General features: G+C 49.2%; 2 protein-coding genes across 3 annotated transcripts in view; one reads left to right on the top strand and one right to left on the bottom strand.

Annotated features, from left to right (window-relative positions):
- Nucleotides 1-2,564: 2,564 nt before the first annotated feature.
- On the bottom strand, nucleotides 2,565-14,463 carry LOC101522314 (ADP-ribosylation factor 6-like). The gene is made up of 2 exons (XM_004589327.2): nucleotides 14,269-14,463; nucleotides 2,565-3,357 (listed from the first exon to the last, which is right to left on the bottom strand). Exons 1-2 carry the CDS (start codon nucleotides 14,461-14,463, stop codon nucleotides 2,920-2,922), a joined length of 633 nt encoding a protein of 210 aa, XP_004589384.2. The 3' UTR covers nucleotides 2,565-2,919.
- Nucleotides 14,464-19,890: 5,427 nt separating this feature from the next.
- The window catches only part of SAP130 (Sin3A associated protein 130), a 77,122-nt gene continuing 72,738 nt past the window's right edge, over nucleotides 19,891-24,274 (top strand). Inside the window, exons 1-2 of one of the 2 annotated variants that reach the window (XM_004589326.4) lie at nucleotides 19,891-20,092; nucleotides 20,962-21,079. In XM_004589326.4, the coding sequence (XP_004589383.2) occupies nucleotides 20,021-20,092; nucleotides 20,962-21,079 (190 nt within the window). In that variant the 5' untranslated portion in view covers nucleotides 19,891-20,020. The remainder of the gene's footprint in view (nucleotides 20,093-20,961; nucleotides 21,080-24,274) is intronic. The other variant, XM_004589324.4, reaches the window with a different exon arrangement.

The following is a 24,274-nucleotide window of genomic DNA, read 5'->3' as shown; positions in this document are numbered from 1 at the left end:
TTCTGCCTTTCAAATAAATAAATAATTAGTATTTTTTTAAAGACAGATGGGAAACAGGGCTGCTGGGATTAGAACCGACGCCCATATGGGATCCCGACACATTCAAGGCAAGAACTTTAGCCACTACGTTATCATGCCAGGCCAATCAAATAAATAATTTTTTTTAATAAATGTAATTTTTAATGATCTTACTTAATTGATTAGGGTACAAAGCATCAAAGGCTACAAGAAAGTGGGTAATACCATTGTTTCCACACTAATATCATTTTCCCCCTGTATCTGGGGTCAAGGGAGAAACAAAGGGAAAAGCCACACCTAACCTTCCACCCATCCCAGGTCCCCATGTGAGGTACACTCTGAGGGTCCTGCTCAAGCAGTTTTGATAGTTCAACAGGTATGAACTGATGCCAATCTCACCATTCCAATTGCGATGAAACCTATTCAGAATTCACAGGCTGACATAGTCTCTTCATGGTCGGGGTTCTGAGATCAGATTTCCCTTGAAATCTTCTGCAAGGGAAAATAGAAGATGAAACTGGAATGTCTTTTGATAACATTAAATAAGAAAATCCTTGGGCCTGGCACAGTGGGCTAGCGGCTAAAGTACTTGCCTTGAACGCCCAGGATCCCATATGGGCACCGGTTCTAATCCCAGCAGCTCCACTTCCCATCCAGCTCCCTACTTGTGGCCTGGGAAAGCAGTTGAGGATGGCCCAATGCATTGGGACCCTGCACCCGCGTGGCAGACCTGGAAGAGATTCCTGGTTCCCGGCTTCGGATCGGCATAGCACCAGCCGTTGCGGCTCACTTGGGGATTGAATCATCGGACAGAAGATCTTCCTCTCTGTCTCTCCTCCTCTTTGCATTTCTGACTTTCCAATAAAAATAAGTAAATCTTTTTTTAAAATCCTTGCATTCATGAGAAAACATTAAAAGACGTACTGGCAATCAAAAGATTTCTAAATGGCCAACACAGGAACAATTTGAAAAATAAACAATGATAGGAGAGGATAATGACTCACAAAATAAAGTCAGTCTCCTTGTCTCTGTATTGATATCAATCAGTATTGAGTAAACAAACTAATGGGAGAGAAGGGACAACCATTCCTTAGGGAAGAGAATCAAACATAAATTTAGGAATAAAACAAATGTAAAAGTACTAGCTGGCCAACATTGTAGCAGCAATTGTTGCAGGCAACATTAACCAAGGGAAACTAAAATCTGTGGGCACAACAGTATATTAACACAATCTCCATGTAGTTCCCCCAAGATAGTCATGTCACATAAGGAGGGAAAATGACAATTTTACAGCAGAGACACTTAGTGGGATGATACAAACCAAGTGACCATGATGTAACTCCTGGAAGGCTTTCCAGAAAAGAACAACATGACTTTCACCTGTTCATAAAGACATATCCCACAAACCCAAATACAGACATTTTACAAATCATCAAGTCCATGACAGACAATGAAATTAGACTAGAAGAAGGAAAAGGGTTCTGGAAGAGGAAAATAATACAAAAAACCTCATGTGGGGTTCTGAGTTCAATCCAGGAACTTTGAGATAACATCTAGGAAGGGGTAGGCATTATGGCATAGTGGGTTCAGCCTACACTCACAGTGCTGACAACCCAGATCTGAGTGAGAGTTCAAGTCCTGGCTGCTTCACTTCTGATTCAGCTCCCTGCTAACGCACCTGGGGAGGCAATGAATGCACCTGCCACGCACATGAATGACCTGGCTGGAGGTCCTGACCTTTGGTCTCAGTTTGATCCAGCCCTGGTTGTTGCGACCATTTGAGGAACAACTAGAAGGTGGAAGATCTGTCTCTCTGTTTCTCTCCCTCTCTTTCTGACACTTTGCTCTTCAACTAAATACATACAACTTAAGAGAAAAAGGACTTCTGAAACATGGATAATATAAATTTATGTGGTTTGATTAAAATAATATAGCATTATAAATATCCTGATTATTTTGGTTATAAAAGTTGTTAACACGAGGGGAACTTTGGCAAAATTATAAATAGTGCTAATATATGGTATATAAGAATGCTTTATTATTTTCACAAATTTTTGAAAGCCTGACTTTTCTTTAAAAAAGTATTTATTTTTATTGGAAAGGCAAATTTACAGGGAGAAGGAGAGACAGAAAGAAAGATCTTCCATCTACTGGTTCACTCCCCAAATGGCCACAATGGCTGGAGCTGAACCAGTCTGAAGCCGGGAGCCAGGAGCTTTCTTCGGGTCTCTCAAGTGGCTGCAGAATCCCAAAATTCTGGACCATCCCCCGCTGCCCTCCCAAATCCTAAGTTGGAAGTTGGATGGGAAATAGAGCATCTAGGACATGAGCCAGAAGACACATGAGATCCTGGCGCTTGCAAAAGGGTGGACTAGCCAATTGAACCACTGAACCGTGCCCAAGCTAAGCTTTCCTTAATATAAAAATGTTTGAGCTGTTGTGCAAATTCTTCCAGTTAGTAGATTCATGTGTGTGTGTGTGAGAGAGAGAGTAGATTCTGGAGCACCCGGGAGCCCTTTAGGGCCGTCAGCTTCAGCTTCAGCATACATTTTGGGGGGGAAAAAAGATTCTCTAGAAATTTAAAAAAAAAAATCAAACCATTATTATAAAGGATTTTACCAAGAACTGCTCTATTTCCCCCACCCCATTTGCTGGAAGTCAACAAGAGCATCTAGCACTTTGTGAGCATGTCAAATGTCAGATCAGAGCATCCTAACGCAAAGCAGAAAAAAGGAAAAAAAAAAAAACACCCAACCCCCCTCCCTAAACCATAGAACAGTAACTCCAGAGTTCACATTCCAAAGAAGAGAAAGTGGCGATTGAAAGAGGTGATGGTGGCGATAATCCTATGAATGGGTTTTTGATTTCTCTCCTTCCAGGGAACTGGGTGAAGACCGCTCCTTAGGATTTGTAGTTAGAGGTTAACCATGTGAGCCCCCCGTAGGGTCCGTCCCCCGAGGTGGCACACGAGAGCTGCACATACCAGTTCCTGTCCCGAATCCGGGTCAGGCCCACTTTCTCCTGGATCTCGTGGGGTTTCATGGCATCGGGCAGGTCCTGCTTGTTGGCGAAGATTAGGATGATGGCGTCCCTCATCTCCCGGTCATTGATAATGCGATGCAGCTCCTGGCAGGCCTCGTCGATGCGGTCACGGTCGGCGCAGTCCACCACGAAGATCAGACCCTGGGTCCCAGTGTAGTAATGCCGCCACAGCGGCCGAATCTTGTCCTGGCCTCCCACATCCCAGACGTTGAACTTGACGTTTTTGTAAGTCACCGTCTCGACGTTGAAACCCACTGTGGCCATCAGCTGCTGCCTCCCAGGCACAACAGCAGGAAGCTATATGCGAAGCAGAGGCAAGATTTAATCTCAGGCACTCCATTATGTGCTGTAGGCATCCAAGGGACAGCCCAAGCCACTGAGGGCAAAACACCCACTTCCTACAGGTACCTTGGAAATATTCTCTTACAGATGAAGAGCAGGTTAGCACACAGCAAACGTCATGCAGAGCTATCTGTAACCCAGTCTCTCTCCGGTAACTGGTCATACAGAATTCTTCAGAAGGTCATCATGCTGGAGGTGCACACTGTGACAATCTAAGCTGTTTACCTATGCCCTTCAGGATGTCTTCAGGCACCGCCTCGTGTACATAAACTACAGGTATTTCCATTTGATATTGTGTTAGTGGAGCATTCATCAACTTTATGGATTTATCATTTTATGGATCATAATAAGCAGTTAAAGCTGACAGATAATTAACCACAAGATGTTTCTCAAAATGGCGGGGCGGGCATTGTGGCACATCAGGTGTGCCTGCAATATCAGTATCTGATAGGAGTACTGGCTTGATTTCTTGACTGCTCCACTTCTGATCGGGCTCCCTGCTAATGTGTGTGGAGAAAGCAGCGGAGTATGGCCAGACTGTAGCACAAAACAGGAAGAACCAGGAAGAGTGTGGGCCAATTAGGCAAGGCTACTGTACCTCCCAGAACAAGAGGTGGACAAGAGCCTGGGCCAAGGACCCACCAGTATGTGCGAGATCTACAATTCAGAAGAGACCCAACAGAAGAAGTTGGGGAACTCCTCTGTTATGACCAGTACCTGCAGGTGAGCCCAAGAAGCAAGTCAGGGAGCAGCCCAGACTAGGCCAGGTTATGGTACCTGCCAACATACATGTGCAAAGGTCAGGTGCAAAGGCGGGTCAGGCTGGGATGATTGATAACACCCACTGGCAGATCTGAGAACCAGGATGGAGTGCTAGACAGGCTGGGTTGACTGCAACACCCGCCAGTTCACACTAGGGCTAGGACTGGAAGCTGACTGGACTAGGCAAGGCTTCAGGAACCACCATCAAAAACCAAAGTGAAGCAGAGCATGCAAACTGGGCACAGCACCCACCAGAACACATGGATCCGGGTGATGAGGAATGAGCCCAGTAGGAGGACTGTGGAGGGGTTCCCCAGCTGGGCCAGTGCTTCAACAGCAAGCGTGACAATGGAATGGGGCAGAACAGGCGAGACAGGGCTACAACACCTATGTGCCTCATTTGAACTAGGTGATGGGGAGAGCCAGGCTGGGCCCACTGTACACGCTGGTGCATGCATGAGATGGTAAGTGCAGGCTTGTTGAGCTTGGCTGCAGCATCAGCTCACAAGCGCTAGAACTGGCGGCAAATCCTGTCAGGTTAAACTATAGAACAATCTGGAGAGTGCATGATCAGGGAGTAGGAGTGGGCCCAGTAGGAAAACTATGGACATCTCTCTGATGGGTTGCAACATACAATCGTGGGCATGAGAACCAGGACTGGGGTGGACCTGTCATGACAGGTGGTGACAGCCGCCAGCATGAATGAAGGCTGGATAGTGGTGTTGATTGGCTTGAGCTAGGGTTCAATGCTAATTGACATGTAGGAGAGCTGAATGGGATGTGGGACAACTGGACCAGTCTGCTGTACATACTAGCAAGCAAATGAACCAGGACTGGTGGTGGGCCTGGTGGGGGTCACTGGGGGTTGTTCCGACTAGTCTGCAGCTCCTGCTGGTGCATGTGAAGGCCGAGTGTGTTGAGCAGGGTTGGTGTAGGCCACAGTATCCATTGTTTTATGTAAGAGATGGGGCTAGAGACAGAACCGACCCAGCAGTTGCAGCTACCAGTATGTGCAAAGGCTGATATGGGTGATAGACAGAGCCAGACCCCATAATAGCAAGCACACACAAGAGTCAGGTCTGAGGCCACCTCAGATGAGGTTTCTCTGGGGATCACCCCAACTGAACCGCTGGAATCAGAACCCCAACCATGAAGAGAATTGCAGTTTGCATGGTCTGACCACGGAGTGCATGTGTCAGAGCTGGTCCTCCTCAGTGGCTAAGATGCAGCAATGGATGGCATACCCGGATGCACATGAAGGCTATGGCACAGTCCATTGGAGCCTGCAGAAGACATCTGGCACCATAATAGAGGAAGGAGGGCAGAACCAATTGGTCAACTACCCCAGTCAAGAATTGGCAGCAAATATCTGGCCAAAGTGGGATTCTAAGATGGATTATGTCAGCCAATGAACCTTGGAAGGATTTCTTCATCCTTGGATCAGCATTTCAGAGCAATTAAATGATTGAAACCACTTGAGTAGAATTCTCAGAGCATGTTCCACACTGGGGACCCGGGATGAAGGAAGAAAAAAAGAAGGAAGGGAAGGAAGAAAGAGATGGGGGGGAGGGGTTGGGATAATCTTCTGATCTTCCATCATCTGCTTGTTCACTCCCCTAATGCTCCCTATATGTCCACAATAGCCAGGTCTAGACCAGGAAAAAGCCAGAAGCCCAATGCTCCATCTGGTCCCCTCACATGGGTGCAAGGACCAAAGTTCCAGGGCCATTCTCTGCAGGGAGCTGGATCAGAAGTAGAGCAGCTAGGACTCAAACAGCACTCCAAAATGGGATGCCAGCGTAGCAGGTGGTGTTTTAGTCCTGGAACAACCCGCTGGAACATCAGCATGGACCCCAGTTCTTTTTTTTTGAATTTTTTATTTTATTTATTTTTTTTATTAATCACATTGCATTACGTGACACAATTTCATAAGCTCTGGGATTCCCCCAACCCCTCCCCGTACCCTTCCCCTATGGTGGATTCCTCCACATTGTTGCAGTATTACAGTTCAAATTCAGTCAAGATTCTTTCATTGCAAGCATATACCAGCATAGACTCCAGCATCTTATTGTCCAGATAAATTCAACGGTTTCTTGGGGAGACCATCTCTGGTCTGTAGGCAGAGCTGGCAGAATATCACCCCAATCAATTAAAATGTTAATCAACAACCATTTACAACATTATGGAATTATTTGACATGGTATTGAGTAACCAATATGTCGTCTACGGTCATATCACCCTGAACGCACCCGATCTCGTCTGATCTCGGAGTAACCAATATGTTAAAAAAAAATGCAAGTTCTTAACCACATCCTGTGACTACTTCATTGACATTTCAATTTTAGTTTATTTATTTTTTTTAAAGATTTATTATTTTTTTTTTTTGGAAAGGCGGATATATATAGAGGAAGAGAGACAGAGAGGAAGAGCTTCCATCCTATTATTCACTCCCCAAGTGAACCGCAATGGCCGGTGCTGTGCCGATCCGAAGTCAGGAACCTGGAACCTCTTCCAGGTCTCCCACACGGGTGCAGGGTCCCAAGACTTTGGGCCGTCCTCAACTGCTTTCCCAGGCCACAAGCAGGGAGCTGGATGGGAAGTGGAGCTGCCCAGGATTAGAACTGGCGCCCATATGGGATCCTGGGTGTTCAGAGCGAGGACTTTAAGCCGCTAGCCCACGCCGCCGGGCCCCAATTTTAGTTTATATACAACCAGTTTCTATACACCTTAAAATGGCTGTAGGGTACTATTGAGCTGTCCCGTGTCTATTTTCATTTTAGTATTTAGCCGTTTTTTAGTGTTGAAGCATAATTTTGCTGAACTTGGCAGATTTTAGGATAGTCTAAACTGGTTTATAACTCTAACAAGACATATGTCAACAGTTGAGGTGTAGAACAGTTTTAGGAGGGGTGTGCAGAGAAATCTTCAATACCTTAGTGAGGAGTAGCTAATCTTTGTGTCCTTCCTAGTAAGGTATGTGTGAGTCCACGCTGACCGTTTCCTCCTGGTTCTAAGCTTTCCTTCTTGTTCTCTGTCTATCTATTCTAATCTGTTGTTGTTGTTTTTTGGCAGGGGGGCCTCCGGAGCAACCCTGATGGTCAAGGAGCCCAGTTCTTGATGATTGAGTAGCAAACTGCTAGGCATGGTTCCATTTGCAGGATACTCCTCCAGCATCCATAACTGGGGCCTCCATAACTGACACCCCACAAAACCCCCTGTATGTCCACTTTAGAAGACCCCAGCTGAGTGGTTAAGGTGTGAACTCAACCACTCAGGTGACACCTTGTATGAAACGTAGCCATTCCCAATTAATGTGTGAGCACTCTGGCTTCTGTTACCCTCACCCCTTCTCCCCCACAGCTGACAATCAGATGAACCCAAGTTTCTGTGTTTTCTAGGGGATAAAAGAAGGGAGACGTGGGGTGAATCCAATCGGGTCATGAGTGTTGGTTCATCTGGGTTGTTAAAGCTCCCTGCTTCTGTTGGAGGGAGAGTGGAGTGCCATGGGAGAGAAATCAGAAAACTCATCGTTCAGCACCCGGGAATCCCGGTCCTACGCTGCAGGGTTACTATTACAAACTCAGAGAACAGTGATGGCTTTATGGCTGTGAGATTTCTTTGTTGGTGGCATTCTTAAAGAATTTCGAAAACAGGACCACACATTCGGCTGTGTGGAACGCCTGCTGCGCCTGCAGCACCAGGAAGCTGTGAGATTTTTGTTAGAAGAGGAAAAAAAAAATCTTCATGTCCCTAAAGGTTGAGAAAGCGTATACTGCAGAAGCCAGCATTGTAGCCCAGAGGAGATTGCAGTGTCGGCAGAGTTTACTGGACTCTGGTTTGAGAGAACCGGAAGCTCCCCTCTTGTTTCTTTTTTTTTTTTTCCTTTTATTTTCATTTATTTAAATATAGTTTTCAGAACTAACCCAGCAATCCCAACGACCAGCATGAGCATAAGCTGACTGGTGTGACGGACGGTGTCGGACTCTACTAGCAAACTCGCGCAAGAACCAGGCCTGGGATCATCTCAGATAAAGTTTCTTTGGAGATCCCTCCAACTGAACTTCTGATTTTAGAACCCCAACCATGAAGAGACAGTCAGCCAGTGGATTCTGAATAGGGTTCATTGCAATTGGAACTGAGAGATTGGCAGCAATCCAGAACTGATGAACTGTCAAAACTGTATGAGCAGGACCCTCAGAGCGCGCCTCCCGTTGGGGATCTGGGATGGGTGGGAGGTTGGGTGAGGCTTTTCCCTTTGTTTTTTTCCCTGACCCCAGATACAGGGTAAAATGATATTGTTGTGGAAACAATGGTATTACCCACTTTCACCCTGTAGCCCTTGACACTTTGTTCCCTAATCAACTAAGTAAGATTATTAAAAAATAATTTAAAAAAATAAATATAGTTCTCAGCATATTTGAGTGAAACTGGGTCTCCTTGGGGAAACAAAAGACTTTAAAAAAAAATCTTAAAATAAAATAAACCACAAAAGACAGGGCATCCCATTCCCCCTAGGTCTTGTGCAGTGGGTAGGGCTTCCACCTGCAATGCCAGCATCCTATGTGAGTGCAGGTGGAAGCCCCTGCTGCACTGCTCCCAGTCTAGCTCCCTCCTAAGGTACCCGGGAAAGTCTTTCCAATATAAATCAAATAAATATTTTTTTTTAATGGGAAAGCTAAGCTTGCTACTATGATGTGAATGATTATGCTACTGTAACAATTCAGGAAAAATAATAAAGGGAAGAGACAAGGAAGGATGAGGGAACGGGAGGAATGCCTGTGCCTCTAAATCTGTCTCATGAAAAATGTGAGGGGGGGCGGAGGGGACAGCTAGCTTTACTGCTTAAAAGCAGCTGGCACCATTTTGGCCCAGGCTGGGAGGGCTGGGCATGCAAACGGGACCCCTCACTCCACGAGCTGCTTGTGGCTGGTGGGGTCGACGACGTGGAGGGGGTGTGCAGTCCAGCCTGATGGCTTAAAAACAGCAGGCACCATCTTGGCTTGGGCTAGGCATGCGAATCAAAACCTCCACTACCCTGGCTGCTTTGGGCTGGTGGGGAGAGGGGACATGGCTTAGCCCTAGCCTGACTTTTTTTTTTTAAGATTTATTTATTTTTATTGGAAAGATGGATATATAGAGAAGAGAGACAGAGAGGAAGATCTTCCGTCTGATGATTCAGCAATGGCCAGTGCTGCACTGATCCGAAGCCGGGAACCTGGAACTTCTTCCAGGTCTCCCATGCAGGTGCAGGGTCCCAAGGCTTTGGGCCGTCCTCGACTGCTTTCCCAGGCCACAAGCAGGGAGCTGGATGGGAAGCGGTGTGGGTGCCAGGATTAGAACCAGCAATAAAAATAAATCTTTACAAAATAAAAAAATTTAAAAATCTTTCAGAAAGTTTTTGTGTGAGCATGTTTTCTGTGGGCATTTTCTTTTCAAAACTTTTAGATTATATTTTTAGTATTGTTTACTTAGTTGAGAGGGATACTTGTCCTTGTGTGCCTCTAATTAGGCTGAGGAGGTTGAGGTATAGAGGAAGGTGGGTGGGACAAATGTTTCGGTCTTTTTTCTCTTTCCTCTTGTGTCCATGGTGGGGGAAGGCAAGGGGGCCACTCCTTGCTTTCAGACTACATCAGCACCCAGGAATAGGAAGACAGTCATTTTATGACACTTTAGAGACCCCAATGTGGGGAAGAATGTCCCAAGAGTGCTATTTGAATGGTATTGATAGTTCTGAGATTGAGAAAATCTTCAAGGGCCTGACTGACCAAGTTCACCTCAGTACATTCACAGGCCCAGCAGGGGCGTGCCTATGGTTCCTCTCCCAGACATTCTCCCAGCTCCCGATTTTGCACTTGTCAGGGGGTATTGCAGTCCAGTCTGACGTGACTAGCAGCCAGTCTCAGCACTTGCCAGTGGGTGCTGTAGCCCAGTCCAACTGGCCTGCATGTGTTCTGGTTCCCACGCACGTCAATGGATTCCACAGTCTAGCCTCCCCTGGTACAACCCAAACCCAGCTCTCATGCTCACCAGTAGAAGCACTGATCCATCAGGAGAGTCTCCTAAGTTCTCCTACCAGGCCTGCTTCCAGCCCTGCATCTTGTGTGTGGGCTGTTGTTTCGATCCAGTCTGGCATGGTCTGGTGTCAGTGTTGGCACTTGCCTGTGGATGCTGCAGCCTAGGCTGGCCTGGGCTGCTCTTCATCTTTAACTCTCACTGGCAGGTCTTGTAGCTTAGCCCAGGGCCAAGCTGCACATTTGGGATTTTTGTAAACTTTGGTTAAGATTTCTTTTTATTGGAAAGACAGATACACAGAGAGAAGGAGAGACAAAGATATTCCAAGCTGTAAGTTCTTCCCACATGGCTACAGGGTCCCAAAGTCCTAGGCCATCCTCTACTGTTTTCCCAGGCCATAGGCTGGGAGCTGGATGGGAAGTGGAGCAGCGGGGATATGAGCCAGTGTCCATATGAGATCCCAGAAGATGCAAGGTGAAGATTTGGCTTCTAGGCTATCATGCCAGGCCCTCCCATCAACATGTATAATTTTCCCCTTTCCTTTAGTCACTCAAGATTTGAACTGATATTGAGGTTTGACTTAGACGTGTCTAATGATTAATGATATTGTATGTCTTTTGGTTTTAAGATTTTTTTTATTGGAAAGTCAGATATACAGAGAGAAGGAGAGACAGAGAAGACAATCTTTCATCCACTGATTCATTCCCCAAGTGGCCGCAACGGCCAGACCTGAGCCGACCTGAAGCCAGGAGGCAGGAATTTCATCTGTGTCTCCCTTGCAGGTGCAGAGTCCCAAGGCTGATGCTTTTCCAGGGATCTGGAAGGGAAGTGGGGCAGCTGGGACATGAACCAGTGTCCATGTGGGACCTCTGCATGTGCAAGGCAAGGACTTCAGCTACTAGTCTACCATTCCAGGTCCTTGCATGTCTTTTTGTAAGCATATTGCTCATTCATGTATTCTCTCTGGAAAAATGATTTGTTCATGGGCCTAGCACAATGACTCAAATGGTTAACTCCTCACCTCCAAGCACCAGCATCCCATATGGGCGCTGGTTCATGTCCACATGAATTTGATACCCAATCTAGTTCCTGACTCCAGCTTCCCATTAATGTGTGCCCTACCAGGCAGCAACTGCTCTACTTCTAATCCAGTTCTCTGCTAATGGCCTCTAACGGCCTGGTAAAACATTAGACGATGGTCCACAGGACCCTGCACCTGTGTGGGAGGCCAGAAATAAGTTCCTGAATCTCAGCTTGGGATCAGCTCAACCTTGGCCATTGCAAACATTTGGGGAGTGAGGCAGCTGATTGGAAAACCTCTCTATCTTCTTCTCTCTCTGTAAAAAAATCTTCCATTCAAATACAAATAAATACATCTTTAAAAAAAAATCATCAGGTAGGGCCCGGCGGCGTGGCCTAGTGGCTAAAGTCCTCGCCTTGAAAGCCCCGGGATCCCATATGGGCGCCGGTTCTAATCCCGGCAGCTCCACTTCCCATCCAGCTCCCTACTTGTGGCCTGGGAAAGCAGTCGAGGACGGCCCAAAGCTTTGGGACCCTGCACCCACGTGGGAGGCCTGGAGGAGGTTCCAGGTTCCCGGATTCGGATCGGAGCGTACCGGCCCGTTGCGGCTCACTTGGGGAGTGAATCATCGGACGGAAGATCTTCCTCTCTGTCTCTCCTCCTCTCTGTGTATCTAACTGTAATAAAGTGAATAAATCTTTTGAAAAAAAATCATCAGGTAGGGCAATATTAACCATGCCTCTGTGTCAGCAGGTGTAAGCCTAGACCAGCATGTGGAAACGTGTGGGTTTCAAAACTGAGACCATCAGTCTCGGTGCAATAGCCTAGTGGCTAAATCCCCTCTTGAATGTGCCAGGATCCCATATGGGCACTGATTCATGTTCTGGTTATTCCACTTTTCATCCAGTTACCTGCTTGTGGCCTGGGAGAGTGGTGAAGGATAGTCCAAGGCCCTGGGACCCTGCACCCATGTGGGAGATCCAGAAGAAGCTCCTGGCTTCGGATTGGCTCAGCTTTGGCTATTGCAGCCACTTGGGGAGTGAACATGTGCCAATACAGAACCCATGCTGCATTATGACACTGTTGTGTGGGTCATTAGGAATCTGCCTGGTTCTACATGGGAATCTGAGCTGGTTGGAAGATGGGAGCCAGGAGTCTCTTCTAGGTCTCCTACAGGGACCCAAGGTTTTGGGCTGTCCACTACTGCTTTCCCAGGCCACAGGCAGGGAGCTAGATGAGATGTGTAACTACCGGCACACAGACTGGGACCCATATTGGATGCTGGCGCCACAGGGTAGAGGATTAGTGTGCTGTACCACCGTACTGGCCCCAATTAGTTACTTATTTTTAAATACAAGTGGAACCAGAAGCAGAACAGTGTGTGATGTGCTACTCTTTCTGAAATGAAAGGGCAACATTTCTATACACAGATGTGCTTGTCAACACATGGGCAATCGTGCAACTTAGCCATGTGAGCGGCCTGAATAATTTTCTTGCAGGGAGAACAGAGGAGCTGAGATACAGGCCTGGAGAGCACTTTGCCCTATGCATGCTTTAAAGCCTTGTGAGTAGCCCAGTGCACTAGCCTAGTGGCTAAAGTCTTTGCCCTATACGCACTAGCATCCCATGTGGGTGCCGGTTCTAGTCCCAGTGGTCCTGCTTCTCTTCCACCTCCCTGCTTATTGCCTGATAAAGCAGTAGAGAATGGCCCAAGGACTCGAGACCCTGCACCCGCGTGGGAGTCCCGGAGGAGGTTCCTGGCTCCTGGCTTGGATCAGTGCAGTTCCAGCCATTGCAGCTGCTTGGGGAATGAATCAGTGGACGGAAGGTCTGCCTCTCTGACTCTCCTCCTCTCTGTATATCTAACTTTCCAATAAAAAAGTCTAAAAAAGAAAAGGAAAACCCTGTGAGTGTCCTATTTGAAAGAATAAAACTCAAAACAGAAAACAGCAAGATGGCTGGATTGTTTGTGTCAGGGTAGCCTGGATCCTGGTAGTCTGGCCTCCCAATCAGTGGTGGCTTGATGACTGGCCCTAGGGAACAGCTGGAGGCAACAGCCTGGCACCTGCTGCCTGCTGGTGATGATCTACCTGTAAGCATGTCACTTGGGCGGCAAAATCAATAACAAGGACCCAGGGCCCTCGGGGACTCAGAAGATAATCGTCAAACTTAATGTTTTTCTAGGAGAAGATTGCTATTCTTAGGGATGCGTCTTGAAATATTTTAGAAGGCCTGAATTTGTTTTCCAATGGGTATACAAAAGCATCCCCAATCACACACATCATGGTGGGGAAGAGGCGAAATCCCAGAGGAAGCAGATGTGCATCTGTGCCTGCACCATGGCTTGGGAGGCTAAGTCTCTGCAGTGTCAGCATCCCATATAGGCGCCGGTTCAAGTCCCAGCTGCTTCATTTCCGATCTGGTTCCCCACTAATGTGCCTGGAAAAGCAGCAGAGGATGTGACAAATGCCTTGGCCACCTGCACTTGCGTGGGAGACCTGGCAGAAGCTCCGGCCTCCCGGCTTCAGCCCGCCCAGCCCTGGCCAGTGCAGTTATTTGGGGAGTGAACCAAGGCATGAAAGATCTCTGTTTCTGCTTCTCTGCAATTCTTTCAAATAAATAAATAAATCTCTAAAAGTTGTTACTCTAGGTGGGGAGACCAAAGCTGTTCATTAAACAATTCTTTCAATCTTCTGGGTTTTTGTTTTTTGTTTTTTGTTTTTTGGAATATTTCAAAATTTGATGATAGTAGAGGGAAATAATACAGAGATATTTATTGACTTGGGATGAAGTTATAGCCCACGCATCCCATCACAAATTGAAAGTATCATAAATAAAGAAGAAGAAGCAGCATTTGTGCATGAGCTGCGCATCTCAGCTCAGCAACACAGCACACCAGAGAGCTGGTTTTGCTGCCTCTGGTGATGGGACGCCTGGCCAACTGAAGTTGTGCTCTCGGCCTCCCCCTAGCGCTGGGAGAGAGCACCACACCACAAAGGACTAGCTAGAGGAAAGATTCACATTCAACACTGTTTGCTTTCACAAGAAGCCTCCGTCTTCCAGTGACTCACCAGGATGATGAGCACAAAGAAGAGCAAAAGCACCTGATACACGTTCTCTGGAGCTGCTGGCTTGGCTGTGTAACTAGCGTCTACATGAGATCTGACAGTGTACACATCCTGGAATGGGCACTGCTCAAAGAATACTGCACTGGCAAAGCTGTGGTAGAGCAGCCAAAACTGCAGCAAGAAACACCGGCATCCCATCGAGACACTGGTTCAAATCCCCACTGTTCCAAGCAGCCTAAACTGCTACATGAAATACTGGCATCCAATAGAGGCACTGGTTCAAATCCCCACTGTTCTACTTTCCGTCTAGCTAACTGCTAATGTACCAGGAAGGCAGCAGAAATGGTCCATTGCTTGGACTCCTGCACCTATCTGGAAGAAGCTCCTGGCTCCCGGCTTTGGATTGTCTCTGCCCTGGCCATTGCGGCTACTTGTGAACCAGTAGATGGAAGACCTTTCTCTCTGTCATTCCCTCTCTTTCTCTCCATGACTCCACCCTACAGATAAATGAGAAACAAAAAAAATCTTAAAAATAAAAGGGGAATGTCACCATGACCAAATTGGCAGAGTCTGAGCCGTGAGCCAGCATGCTGTGGGCAGTCTTATGAGCAACATTAAGCACAAGATTCTCACTGAGAAAATCAATATGCCTCTTGTACATGTTAAACACACTAAGATCCAAGATAGCTTCATGAACTGAGTGAAGGAAAACGAGAGAGAAGATGGCAGCAAGAAAAGCACCCGGTTTTCCCTGAAGCACCAGCCTGCTGCGCCCACAGCAGCCCACTTGGTCAGAAGCACTGGAAGAGAGCCACAGCTGGTGGGGTCCCTTTTCCTTGGATTCGTAGCATAATAACTGTGAAACAAAACAAAGCAAAAAGCAACCATTGGCACTATAGGAAAAAATTAAACTACAGGATCTCCCTTTTTAAAAAGAAATAGTGTTTTTTTTTTGTTTTCAGATTTATTTCTTTTTATTGGAAATGCAGATCAGATTTACAGAAAGAAGGAGAGACAAAGATCTTCCATCTGCTGGTTCACTCACCGAACGGCCGCAATGGCCAGAGCTGAGCTGATTCAAAGCTAATAGCCAGGAGTCTCATTATGTGGGTTCTGGGTCCCAAGGCTTTGGGCCATCCTCTATTGCTTTGCCAGGCCACCAACAGGGAACTGGATTTGGCAGCTTAAACAGCAGAAATGTATCCTCTCACAGTTCCACAGACTAGAAGTCCCACATCAAGGTGTGGCTATCTTCTATTCATAAATGGCCACAAAAGCCACTGAGGGGGCTGGGCCAAGGCTGAAGCCAGATGCCAGGGGCTTCATCTAGGTCTCCTATGTGGGTGGCTGGGGCTCCAGTATTTGGGCTATCTTCCAATGCCTTCCTAAGGCACATTAGCAGGGAGCTGGATGAGATGTAGATCAGCCAGGCCTGGAACCAGTACCCCTAGGGGATGCTGGCCTAACCTGCTACACCACAATCCTGGTCCTATGGCTAAGCTTCCTCTGAGGTCTGTCTTCCGGGCTCATAGCTTTCCTCGCTGTTTCTCTGATTCTGTGTCTCAGTGTGTCCACATGCCCTGTGTGTCCAAGTGACTGCTTTTAGGGACATTAGCTGGATTAGATTCAGACCCACCCTCATGACCTCCCTTTAACGTAATCATGTTTGTAAAGGCGCTATCATCCAACACAGTCACATTCCAAGGACCTGGGGTTAGGACTTGAAAATATGAATTTCAGGAGAACATGATCCAACTCACATGAGGACATGCATATTTACATCAAACCGGGATCAAGAACATTGCAATAACACAGCATCTTAGTCCCTGCCGGCTGCTGTAACATGGTACCTGGGTAGATCTTGGAGGCTGAAACCCGAGGCTGGAGGCCCTGGTATAACCAGGTCCAGTGAGGGTGTACTTCTTGCTGTGTGAACACCCACTGTGTTCTCCTTGCGTTGCCACATGGGCCTGAGAGATTGTGTCTCTCGTGTCTTCTTTTTTTTTAAGATTAAACTTTTTTTTTAAAGATTTATTTATTTTTATTGGAAAGGCAGATATACAGAGAGGAGGAGAGACAGAGAGGAAGATCTTTCATCCAATGATTCACTCCCCAAGTGGCCGCAATGGCTGGAGCTGAGCCAAGCCGAAACCAGGAGCTCTTTCAGGTCTCCCACGCGGGTGCAGGGTCGCAAGGCTTTGGGCCGTCCTCGACTGCTTTCCCAGGCCACAAGCAGGGAGCTGGATGGGAAGTGGAGCAGCCGAGGCTAGAACCGGCGCCCGTATGGGATCCTGGCAGGTTTAAGGCGAGGACTTTAGCCACTAGGCTATCATGCAGGGCCCTGCATTTATTTTTAATATGCACACTTAAACATGTATAAACACACACACTGCAGTGAGTGTGCTTGCTCTTTTTTAAAAAATATATTTATTTATTTATTTGAAAGGCAGAGTGACAGAGAGAGAGGGGGTAGACATGGAGAGAAGGAGATCTTCTGCCAGCTGTTTCACTCCCCAAATACCACAATGGCCAGGATAAAGCTATGAGCCAGGACATTCCACCAGGTCTCCTTTGTGGGTGCGAGGGCCAGAGGACTAGGGCCATGTTCTGCAGTTTTCCCAGGCACAATTAACAGGAAGCTGAATGGGAAGTGAAGAGCTGGTTCCGGAACTTACACTCAGTACTGGCTGCTGGAGCCTCAGGCAATAGCTTTACTCAGTAGGTCACAATCAGCCTCTTCAAGCTTGCTTTTGGTTAAATTTAGTGCTGCTGGAAAACACAGGATGATTCAGCACGCATTCAGAATGTAAGATCAGGCCTTGTTTTTGATTTTAAAGATTTAAAAAAAAATTATTGGAAAGGCAGATTTACAGAGAGAAGGAGATATAAAGATTTTCTGTCTGTTGGTTCACTCTTCAAGTAGCCACAACCACAAGAGTTGAGTTCTGATCAGAAGACAGGAGGTAGGAGCTTCCTCTGGGTCTCCCACAAATGCACGCAGGGTCCCAAGGTGTTGGGCCATGCTCTACTGTTTTCCTAGGGTGGGAAGTGGAGCAACTGGGATACAAATTGGCGCCCATTTGGGATCCCACTGCATGCAAGGCAACGATTTAGCCACTGAGTCATCACACCGAGTCCTTGCTTTTGATTTTTTTTTTAAAGATTTATTCATTTTATTATAGCCAGATATACACAGAGGAGGAGAGACAGAGAGGAAGATCTTCTATCCGATGTTTCACTCCCCAAGTGAGCCGCAACAGGCCGGTGCGCGCCGATCCGAAGCCGGGAACCTGGAACCTCTTCCTAGTCTCCCACATGGGTGCAGGGTCCCAAGGCTTTGAGCCATTCTCTACTGCTTTCCCAGGCCACAAGCAGGAGCTGGATGGGAAGTGGAGCTGCCGGGATTAGAACCGGCGCCCATATGGGATCCTGAAGCATTTAAGGTGAGGACTTTAGCCGCTAGGTCACGCCGCTGGGCCCCAACTTCACTTTTAATTCTATGACCCATGTAAGAATTTTTTCTAAATATTTTCTTCAATGTTTCTCATTTTCTTATGGAAAGTAATGAGCACTTTTTTTTTTTAAAGATTTGTTTTTATTGGACGGGCACATGAACAGAGAGAAGGAGAGACAAACATCTTCCATTGCTGGTTCCCTCCCCAAGTGACAGCAATGGCCAGAGTTGAGCTGATCCAAAGCCAGGAGTCAGGAGCTTCTTCCTCTTCCATGTGTGTAGAGGGTATAGAATTTGGGTAAGCCTCTGCTGTTTGCACAGACATTAGCAGGAAGCCAGACTGGAAGTGGTGCAGCCAGGACTCAAACTCCTATAGGATGACAATGCTGCAGATCATTGTTTAATCCACTACAGTACAATGCTGGCCACTGCTCATGGTTCAAAAAAGCCTTGGAACCCTGCACCTGCATAAGAAACCTGGAAGAAAGCACCTGCCTCCTGGCTTTGGATTGGCTCAGCTCTGGCTATTGTGGCTTTTCATTTAAGGGGATGTATAGTAATTGTGTAGTAGAGACTATCACATCCAGATGTGAGAATACAATGCAGTATGCACCTCTACTTCTAGACATAGATGGACTCCCAACGGTGAGGAAGTAAGTGTTTTGACGGAGTAAAGAGAGGGGTTTCAGTCTCCCACGGGATCCTAACCAATCCCCAGAACGCCAGGCCTGGAGGGCCACCCGGGGAGGGAAGAAGGCGGTTTCCACAGGTGTGTAAGTCCAACCCCTCCCCCAGAGAACCGTGGGCAACAGGCGGCCTTCCCGAGCACCGCGCCTGGCCCGCCGGGGCTTCGGCGGCGGTGGCAGCGAGGTCTGTCCCTCCATTCCCCCCAAACGGGCACGAGACGGGGGACCGGCACCGTCGGCCCCCGCCGGGCCCGGGTCGGCTTCCAAGGCCCTTCCCGCGTCGCGCCGACCTCAGCAACGGGAAAATGAAACCTAGTTGCCGTGAGGCCCTCCGGTGGGATGCATTATTCGCTCTCCGCGGAAGAAGAGGAAAAGGCAGAACCGACTGCGGGCAGCAAAGGGCTGTGTGTGTGTATTTATGAGCGGTTGGCGGGGCGGCCTCGGGTTCAGTCGCCGCGAAGCCCCGCCCCGACGCTCTCCACCTCCTTCCCGGCACGCCCTCCGGAGAGGCCGCGGACTACATTTCCCGGAGACCCCCGCGGCACCGAGAGAGGCAGGCCCGCCAGCTCTCCGGCTCATCCCTAGCGCTAATTGGTCTGTTCCGAGCGAGGCGGGTCCTGCCCCGGCCAATAGGCGCTAAGCTCGTTACGGCGGCGGAAGCAGCGGCCCCGGAGTGAGGGGTGGGGGACAGAGTGCTAGCGCCCCGGCGGCGGCGGCTGCGGGTCCGGAGCCCCAGGACGTCGGTGCCACCAGGCGGAGAGGGAGCGCCCGGGAGCGAGCTCGAGGCGGCGCGGCGGCCCCTCGGCGCAGCCCCCAGGTAATGGCGGGACGGACACCGGGAGGGGAGGGGAGGCTGCGAGGGGGCGGGGCGGCCGCGCCGGGCTGCAGCAGCCTCCGTCCGTCCCCGGGGAAGGGCAGAGGGGCCCGGGCTCCCCGCGGCTCGGACGCTGACGGCCAGTCGGGCGCCCGGGCCGCGCGCGGCGGTTGGGCCGGAGGCAGGGTCCGGGTGTCCCGGCGGGGACGAGGAGGGGCAGGGGAAGGAGAGGCGCCGGGAGGAGTGGGCGGGCCCGGGCCCGGGGGCGTGGCTGGCGGGGGCCTCGGCGGGGACAGCGGGGCGGCCCGGGCGACGCGGGCGGGCGGCCCGGGGAGTTTGGCTCTCGAAGCAGTTTAAAGTGACTCTCCACATCCGGGCCCTGCGCCCGCCGCTTTCAGACCCCGATCGGGGCGGGGCCTCCCCGTTCCCCGCCCCACCCCCGCTCGCCTGTCTTGCCCTGCCATTGGCTCGGCCTCGAGAGGCCTGGGGGGCTGCTCCCTCTGCCAGGCTCGTTTCCGATTGGTTGGTGGGCGGCGGGGAGGGTGAGGGCGGGCCCAGAGCGTGCAGCCCGCTGCGGATTGGTGCTAATCCTCCGGTGACGCGCCGGGCGTGAAGCCAATGGGCGGGCGGGCGAGGTAGGGGCAGATTCGGGGTGGGGGAGAGGACTGGGGAGCCCCGCGGCGGCCGAGTGGCGGGGCTGGGCTGGGCTGGGCTGAGCTGGACAGCGCAGCGGCGGAGCCCGGACCGCTCCGGCAGCCAGACACCTCCTCTGCGATCCCGGAGCCCGGTGCCGCCCCCGGCATGGGCCCTCCTCGGCACCCCCAGGCCGGCGAGATGGAAGCGGGAGGGGCGGGCGGCGGGCGGCGGCTACAGGTAAAGAGACTCTCCGCTCCGTCCCCTGTCTTGGGGTCTGGGCAGGATACTGACCTCCTCCCGGACAGCGTTTCACGCACTCCCAGGGTCTGGAGAGCTGTGTCCTGGCGGTCTCGGGCGCGGAGGGGTGGGGTGGGGGTGGGGGCGATGAGGGGTCCGTGTGGAGCGGGGCGGAGTTGCAGGCGGATCAGGGAGATTGACAGAGCCTGACTCCCGGAGGGGCGATTCTGAAGAAGAGGAGGGTCGCGGGTCCCCCCCCCCCCCCCCCGACTGCCCGAGCTTCGCGGGGGGCCTGGGAAAGAGGGGAAGGGAAGACCGTAAATGGAGGCCTTTGCAAGGAAAGCGCTGGAAGAATTCCTCTTGCCTTGCGTCTTGATGTGTAGTCTTTAATCTGTCCTTAGGGTTAGGGCTTCCCCCTTCCGAGCCTTCCCTTTGCATGCTTCCGTAGTAGTGTTCACCATGTGTGTTGCAGAGATGTGTCAGTGCCAGTAAAAGTTTACCCGTCCGTATGCATTGTGGCTGCACCTGTCCCGTGGTTGTTTTGCCAAATCCTACCATCAGTTTTCTTGGGAGAGCAGGCCACAGGTATCTGTACCGTGTCAGCAAGGCTGCTGCTGCTCTGGGGTCCCTGTGTGCGAAAAACTTAACCTGAGTTAGAGCATGTTGGCACTGCAAACCGACTTCAACAAGCTGACGGACTGTCATGTGAAAATTTTTTGGGATGCTTGTGGGATTTTGAAGACCTCTGACATACTGATGTTGGATTCATTTTTCCAAGAGCAGGTGGCATAGACCCCTTCCCAGCATGGGTGAGTTTGCCGGGGTGGAGTGTGGTGGGATCTGGCAGTAACCCCGTAACTCTGCTGCAGGTGGAGATGAGTTCCCAGCAGTTCCCCCGCTTGGGGACCCCCTCGACCGGGCTGAGCCAGGCCCCCTCGCAGATCACCAGCAGTGCTTCTGCAGGACTCATCAGCCCAGCTGCTACAGGTGAGCTGGGGGGTCTGTGCTTAAAGATGCGCAAGTGGTTTCTAGGATCTTAGTGTGTGCTGGTGTACTGAGCTGAACAGAAGGTACTTTACTATTCAGTTTGAAACAAACCCGATTTATTCCTTGTGTTTTCATCACTTCATTGACATGGACTGAAGTACAAATGTTTGGGTTTTCCTTTAATTCTCATTCAGGGCTATGAGCAGTAGTGCCCTGCAGGAGTCCAAAGGTGTGTAAGGCAGAGAGTTTGCCTTTTAAGAGTTTTCTGTCTAACAGATGTAAAAAGTATATATATGTGTATGTGTATGCAAAGATATAGAACATATGTAACTAACTCACGTACACACACATCAGCTCACGTACACACACATCAGCTGCTCTGGTGTGAGCAGTGTCTGTCACTGCCATCCGTCCCTGAGGGGGGTGAGTGGGGAAGTGGTACTTTGGCCTGCAGGCAGTCTTCGGCAGTGTCACAGCCAGGGGGAGCTGCTGGCAGCTGACGGTAGAGGCTGCCAAGCCACTTCTAGTACCCTGTCCCCCTGCCCCACAGTGAAGTGTTACCCTGTCCAGTGACAGGTGAGCAGCCCCTGCGGATACGCTGTGTTCTCCATTTAGTAAATCGAAAGATGGCAGAGATGGCAGAGTAAATCAGATGGAGAGATGCAGAGAGATCAGCTCCCTTTCGGAAGCCCCCTACCTTCACCCCGTGGTCCTGGCCTCCTATCTGCAGTGCGCAGAGCCATCCTGATTGTTGTGTCTGACAAGGAGGCTGTGGCCCTGTGGACTGGATCCACCTTGTGTCCTGCTGTCTTCTGTTAGGTATTAGTTGCTCTTGAGACTTCCTTGTGCCCCCGGCAGTGAGAGACGAGAGCTTCTGAGGTTTCATGACGTTGGAACTTTGCAGGCTCTTTTTCTTTGACCATAATCTTCCTTTCCACACTCAGTTTTCTGATTCACATTCCTTGCGGCTTCATGTTTGGTGGCATTGTCCCTGCGAAGTCTTTGCAGACTGGCACCTTTCCCCGGGACGACAGCCAGATGAGGGCCAAGACTGTGTTTGCCTTGAGTCCCTCTGCGTGTGCTGCAGCTGCTGTCTGCAGGGGGAAGGGCAGTCACGGAGCGCAGTTTCTCACAGAGCCACTTCATGTCTTCCTAATCCTTAAGAACAGTTTCTGGCAATATTTTGTCTTTGGTATGAATTCACGGTAGGTTAATTTAAAGGAGCATATCTAAGGAGAATAATTTTGAACATCTATTCTTTACAAGAAATGGTTTGTTTTGTTTAAGGATTTATTATTAACATTATTATTATTATTATTGGAAAGACTTATGGGGAGGAGGGAGAGAAAAAGATTTTCCATCCATTGGTTCATTCCACAAGTGGCCACAACTACCAGAGCTGAGCTGATCCGAAGCTAGGAGCCAGGAGCTGCTCCAGGTCTCCCTATGTGGCTGCACAAGCTCCTCTTGTGCTTTGCCGGGCCACAGGCAGAGAGCTGGAAGGGAAGTAGAGCAGCTGGGACACAAACCAGCGCCCATATGGATCCTGGTCCTTGTAAGGGGAGGATTGAGCCAATTGAGCCATTGTGCTGGGTCCAAAATGGTTCTTTTTCTTTTTTTAAGTTTATTTGTTTTTTTGAAAAACAGTTACAAAGAGAAGAAGAGCTCTTCTGTGCATTGGTCTTTTCCCACGTGGCTACCAGTGGCTGGGGCTGGGCCAGGCCCAAGCTGGGAGCTCTGTCCAGGTCTTCCCGTGTGGGTACAGGGGCCCACATACTCAGACTATCTTCTGTTGCACATTAGCATGGAGCTGGATCAGACAGAGTGCCAGGACCCAAACCATATGGTATGCCAGTTTTACCAGTGGTAGCTGAACTTGCCAAGCCACAATGCTGGCCCTATACTGTTCATTTCAAAATCTGTTAATCTACAGTAACTGTCCTCAGGTTTTGTTTATAAACAAAGTTTAGGTCAAAAGTGTCTGTAATTTTTCTTTGAAAAATCATTATGTTTAGTCTTTCAGTTGCTCTTAAAAAGGAAAACAGAAAGTCTGTATGTTTCAGTGTCTTTCTGTTTCTTCTTGCTCATATCAGAAGAGACAATTTGGGCTGCTAAACATTTGATTTCAGGAATGTGTTCAAACTGAAGAAGTATACATCATAATCAGGTCTCTTTAACAGCTGCTTGCAGGGTCTTTTTTTTTTTTCTTCCGTGTTCAAAAGTTTATTGAAGGATGAACATATACTCTGGGGTTCACCTCAAGTGTGAGACTTAACAAATGCAGTCACTTAATTATCATAATCATAGAATTGCACACCAAAGCACAGAATCACTCAAGAAACTCTTAGGCCCCACTGCAATCAACTTGGGGTCCCCACCTTCTCTTGCAATGACCGACCATCAGGATCACTCCGGACACCCCTCAAAACAACCAACCAAACAAAAAATCTTGGATAGAGATCAAGGAAAGCTTGGACTCAGACAGGAACGGTCAGTGTGGATTCACTTATACCTTGCTAGGTGGGACACAGAGTGGTTACTCCTCACTAGGTGTTGTGGATTTCTCTGCACACCCCTCCTAAAACTGTTCTGCACCTCAACTGTTGACATGTCTTGTTAAGAGTTATAAGCCAGTCTAGACTACCCGAAAAAAAGGCAGGTTCAGCAAAATTATGCTTCAACGCTATAAAATGTTAAATATGATGAAAATAGACACAAGATAGCTGAACAGTAATCGATAGCCATTTTAAGATGTATACAACCCGGTTGTATATAAACAAAAATTGAAATGTCAATGGGGTAGTCACAGGATGTGGCCAAGAACTCGCATTCTTCCAACACATTGGTTTCTCAACACCACGTCAATTCCACAACATTGTACATTGTTGCCGATGTTATGTTGGGGCTTCCAACCGATCGGGATGACACTCTGCTGGCTCTGCCCCCAGACCAGAGAAGGCCTCCCCAACAAGTCGTTGGACCTATCTAGACAACAAGATGCTGGACTCTATGCTCGGCACATGCCCGCAATGAAAGAACCTCAGCTGAACTTCAACTGTGGCAATGCAACAAGGTGGAGGAATCCACCATGGGGGGCAGGGCTTGGGGAGGGGTGGGGCGAATTGCAGCACCCGTGAAACTGTCACATAATGCAATGCAATTAGTAAAAAAAAAAAAAAAAAAAATGACCTGTGT

This window comes from Ochotona princeps, chromosome 5 (assembly GCF_030435755.1).
Source record: "Ochotona princeps isolate mOchPri1 chromosome 5, mOchPri1.hap1, whole genome shotgun sequence".
Lineage (NCBI taxonomy): Eukaryota > Metazoa > Chordata > Mammalia > Lagomorpha > Ochotonidae > Ochotona > Ochotona princeps.
Note: the sequence above shows the minus strand (reverse complement) of the source record. Positions and strands in the feature narration are given on the sequence as shown.

Excerpts from the sequence above, each read along its gene's own strand:
- LOC101522314 (XM_004589327.2), bottom strand. The coding sequence starts at position 14,463 with ATGGGATGCCGGTGTTTCTTGCTGCAGTTTTGGCTGCTCTACCACAGC. Across the intron at positions 3,358-14,268 it reads TCTTTGTGCTCATCATCCTG|CTTCCTGCTGTTGTGCCTGG; the intron begins GTGAGTCACTGG and ends CTTCGCATATAG.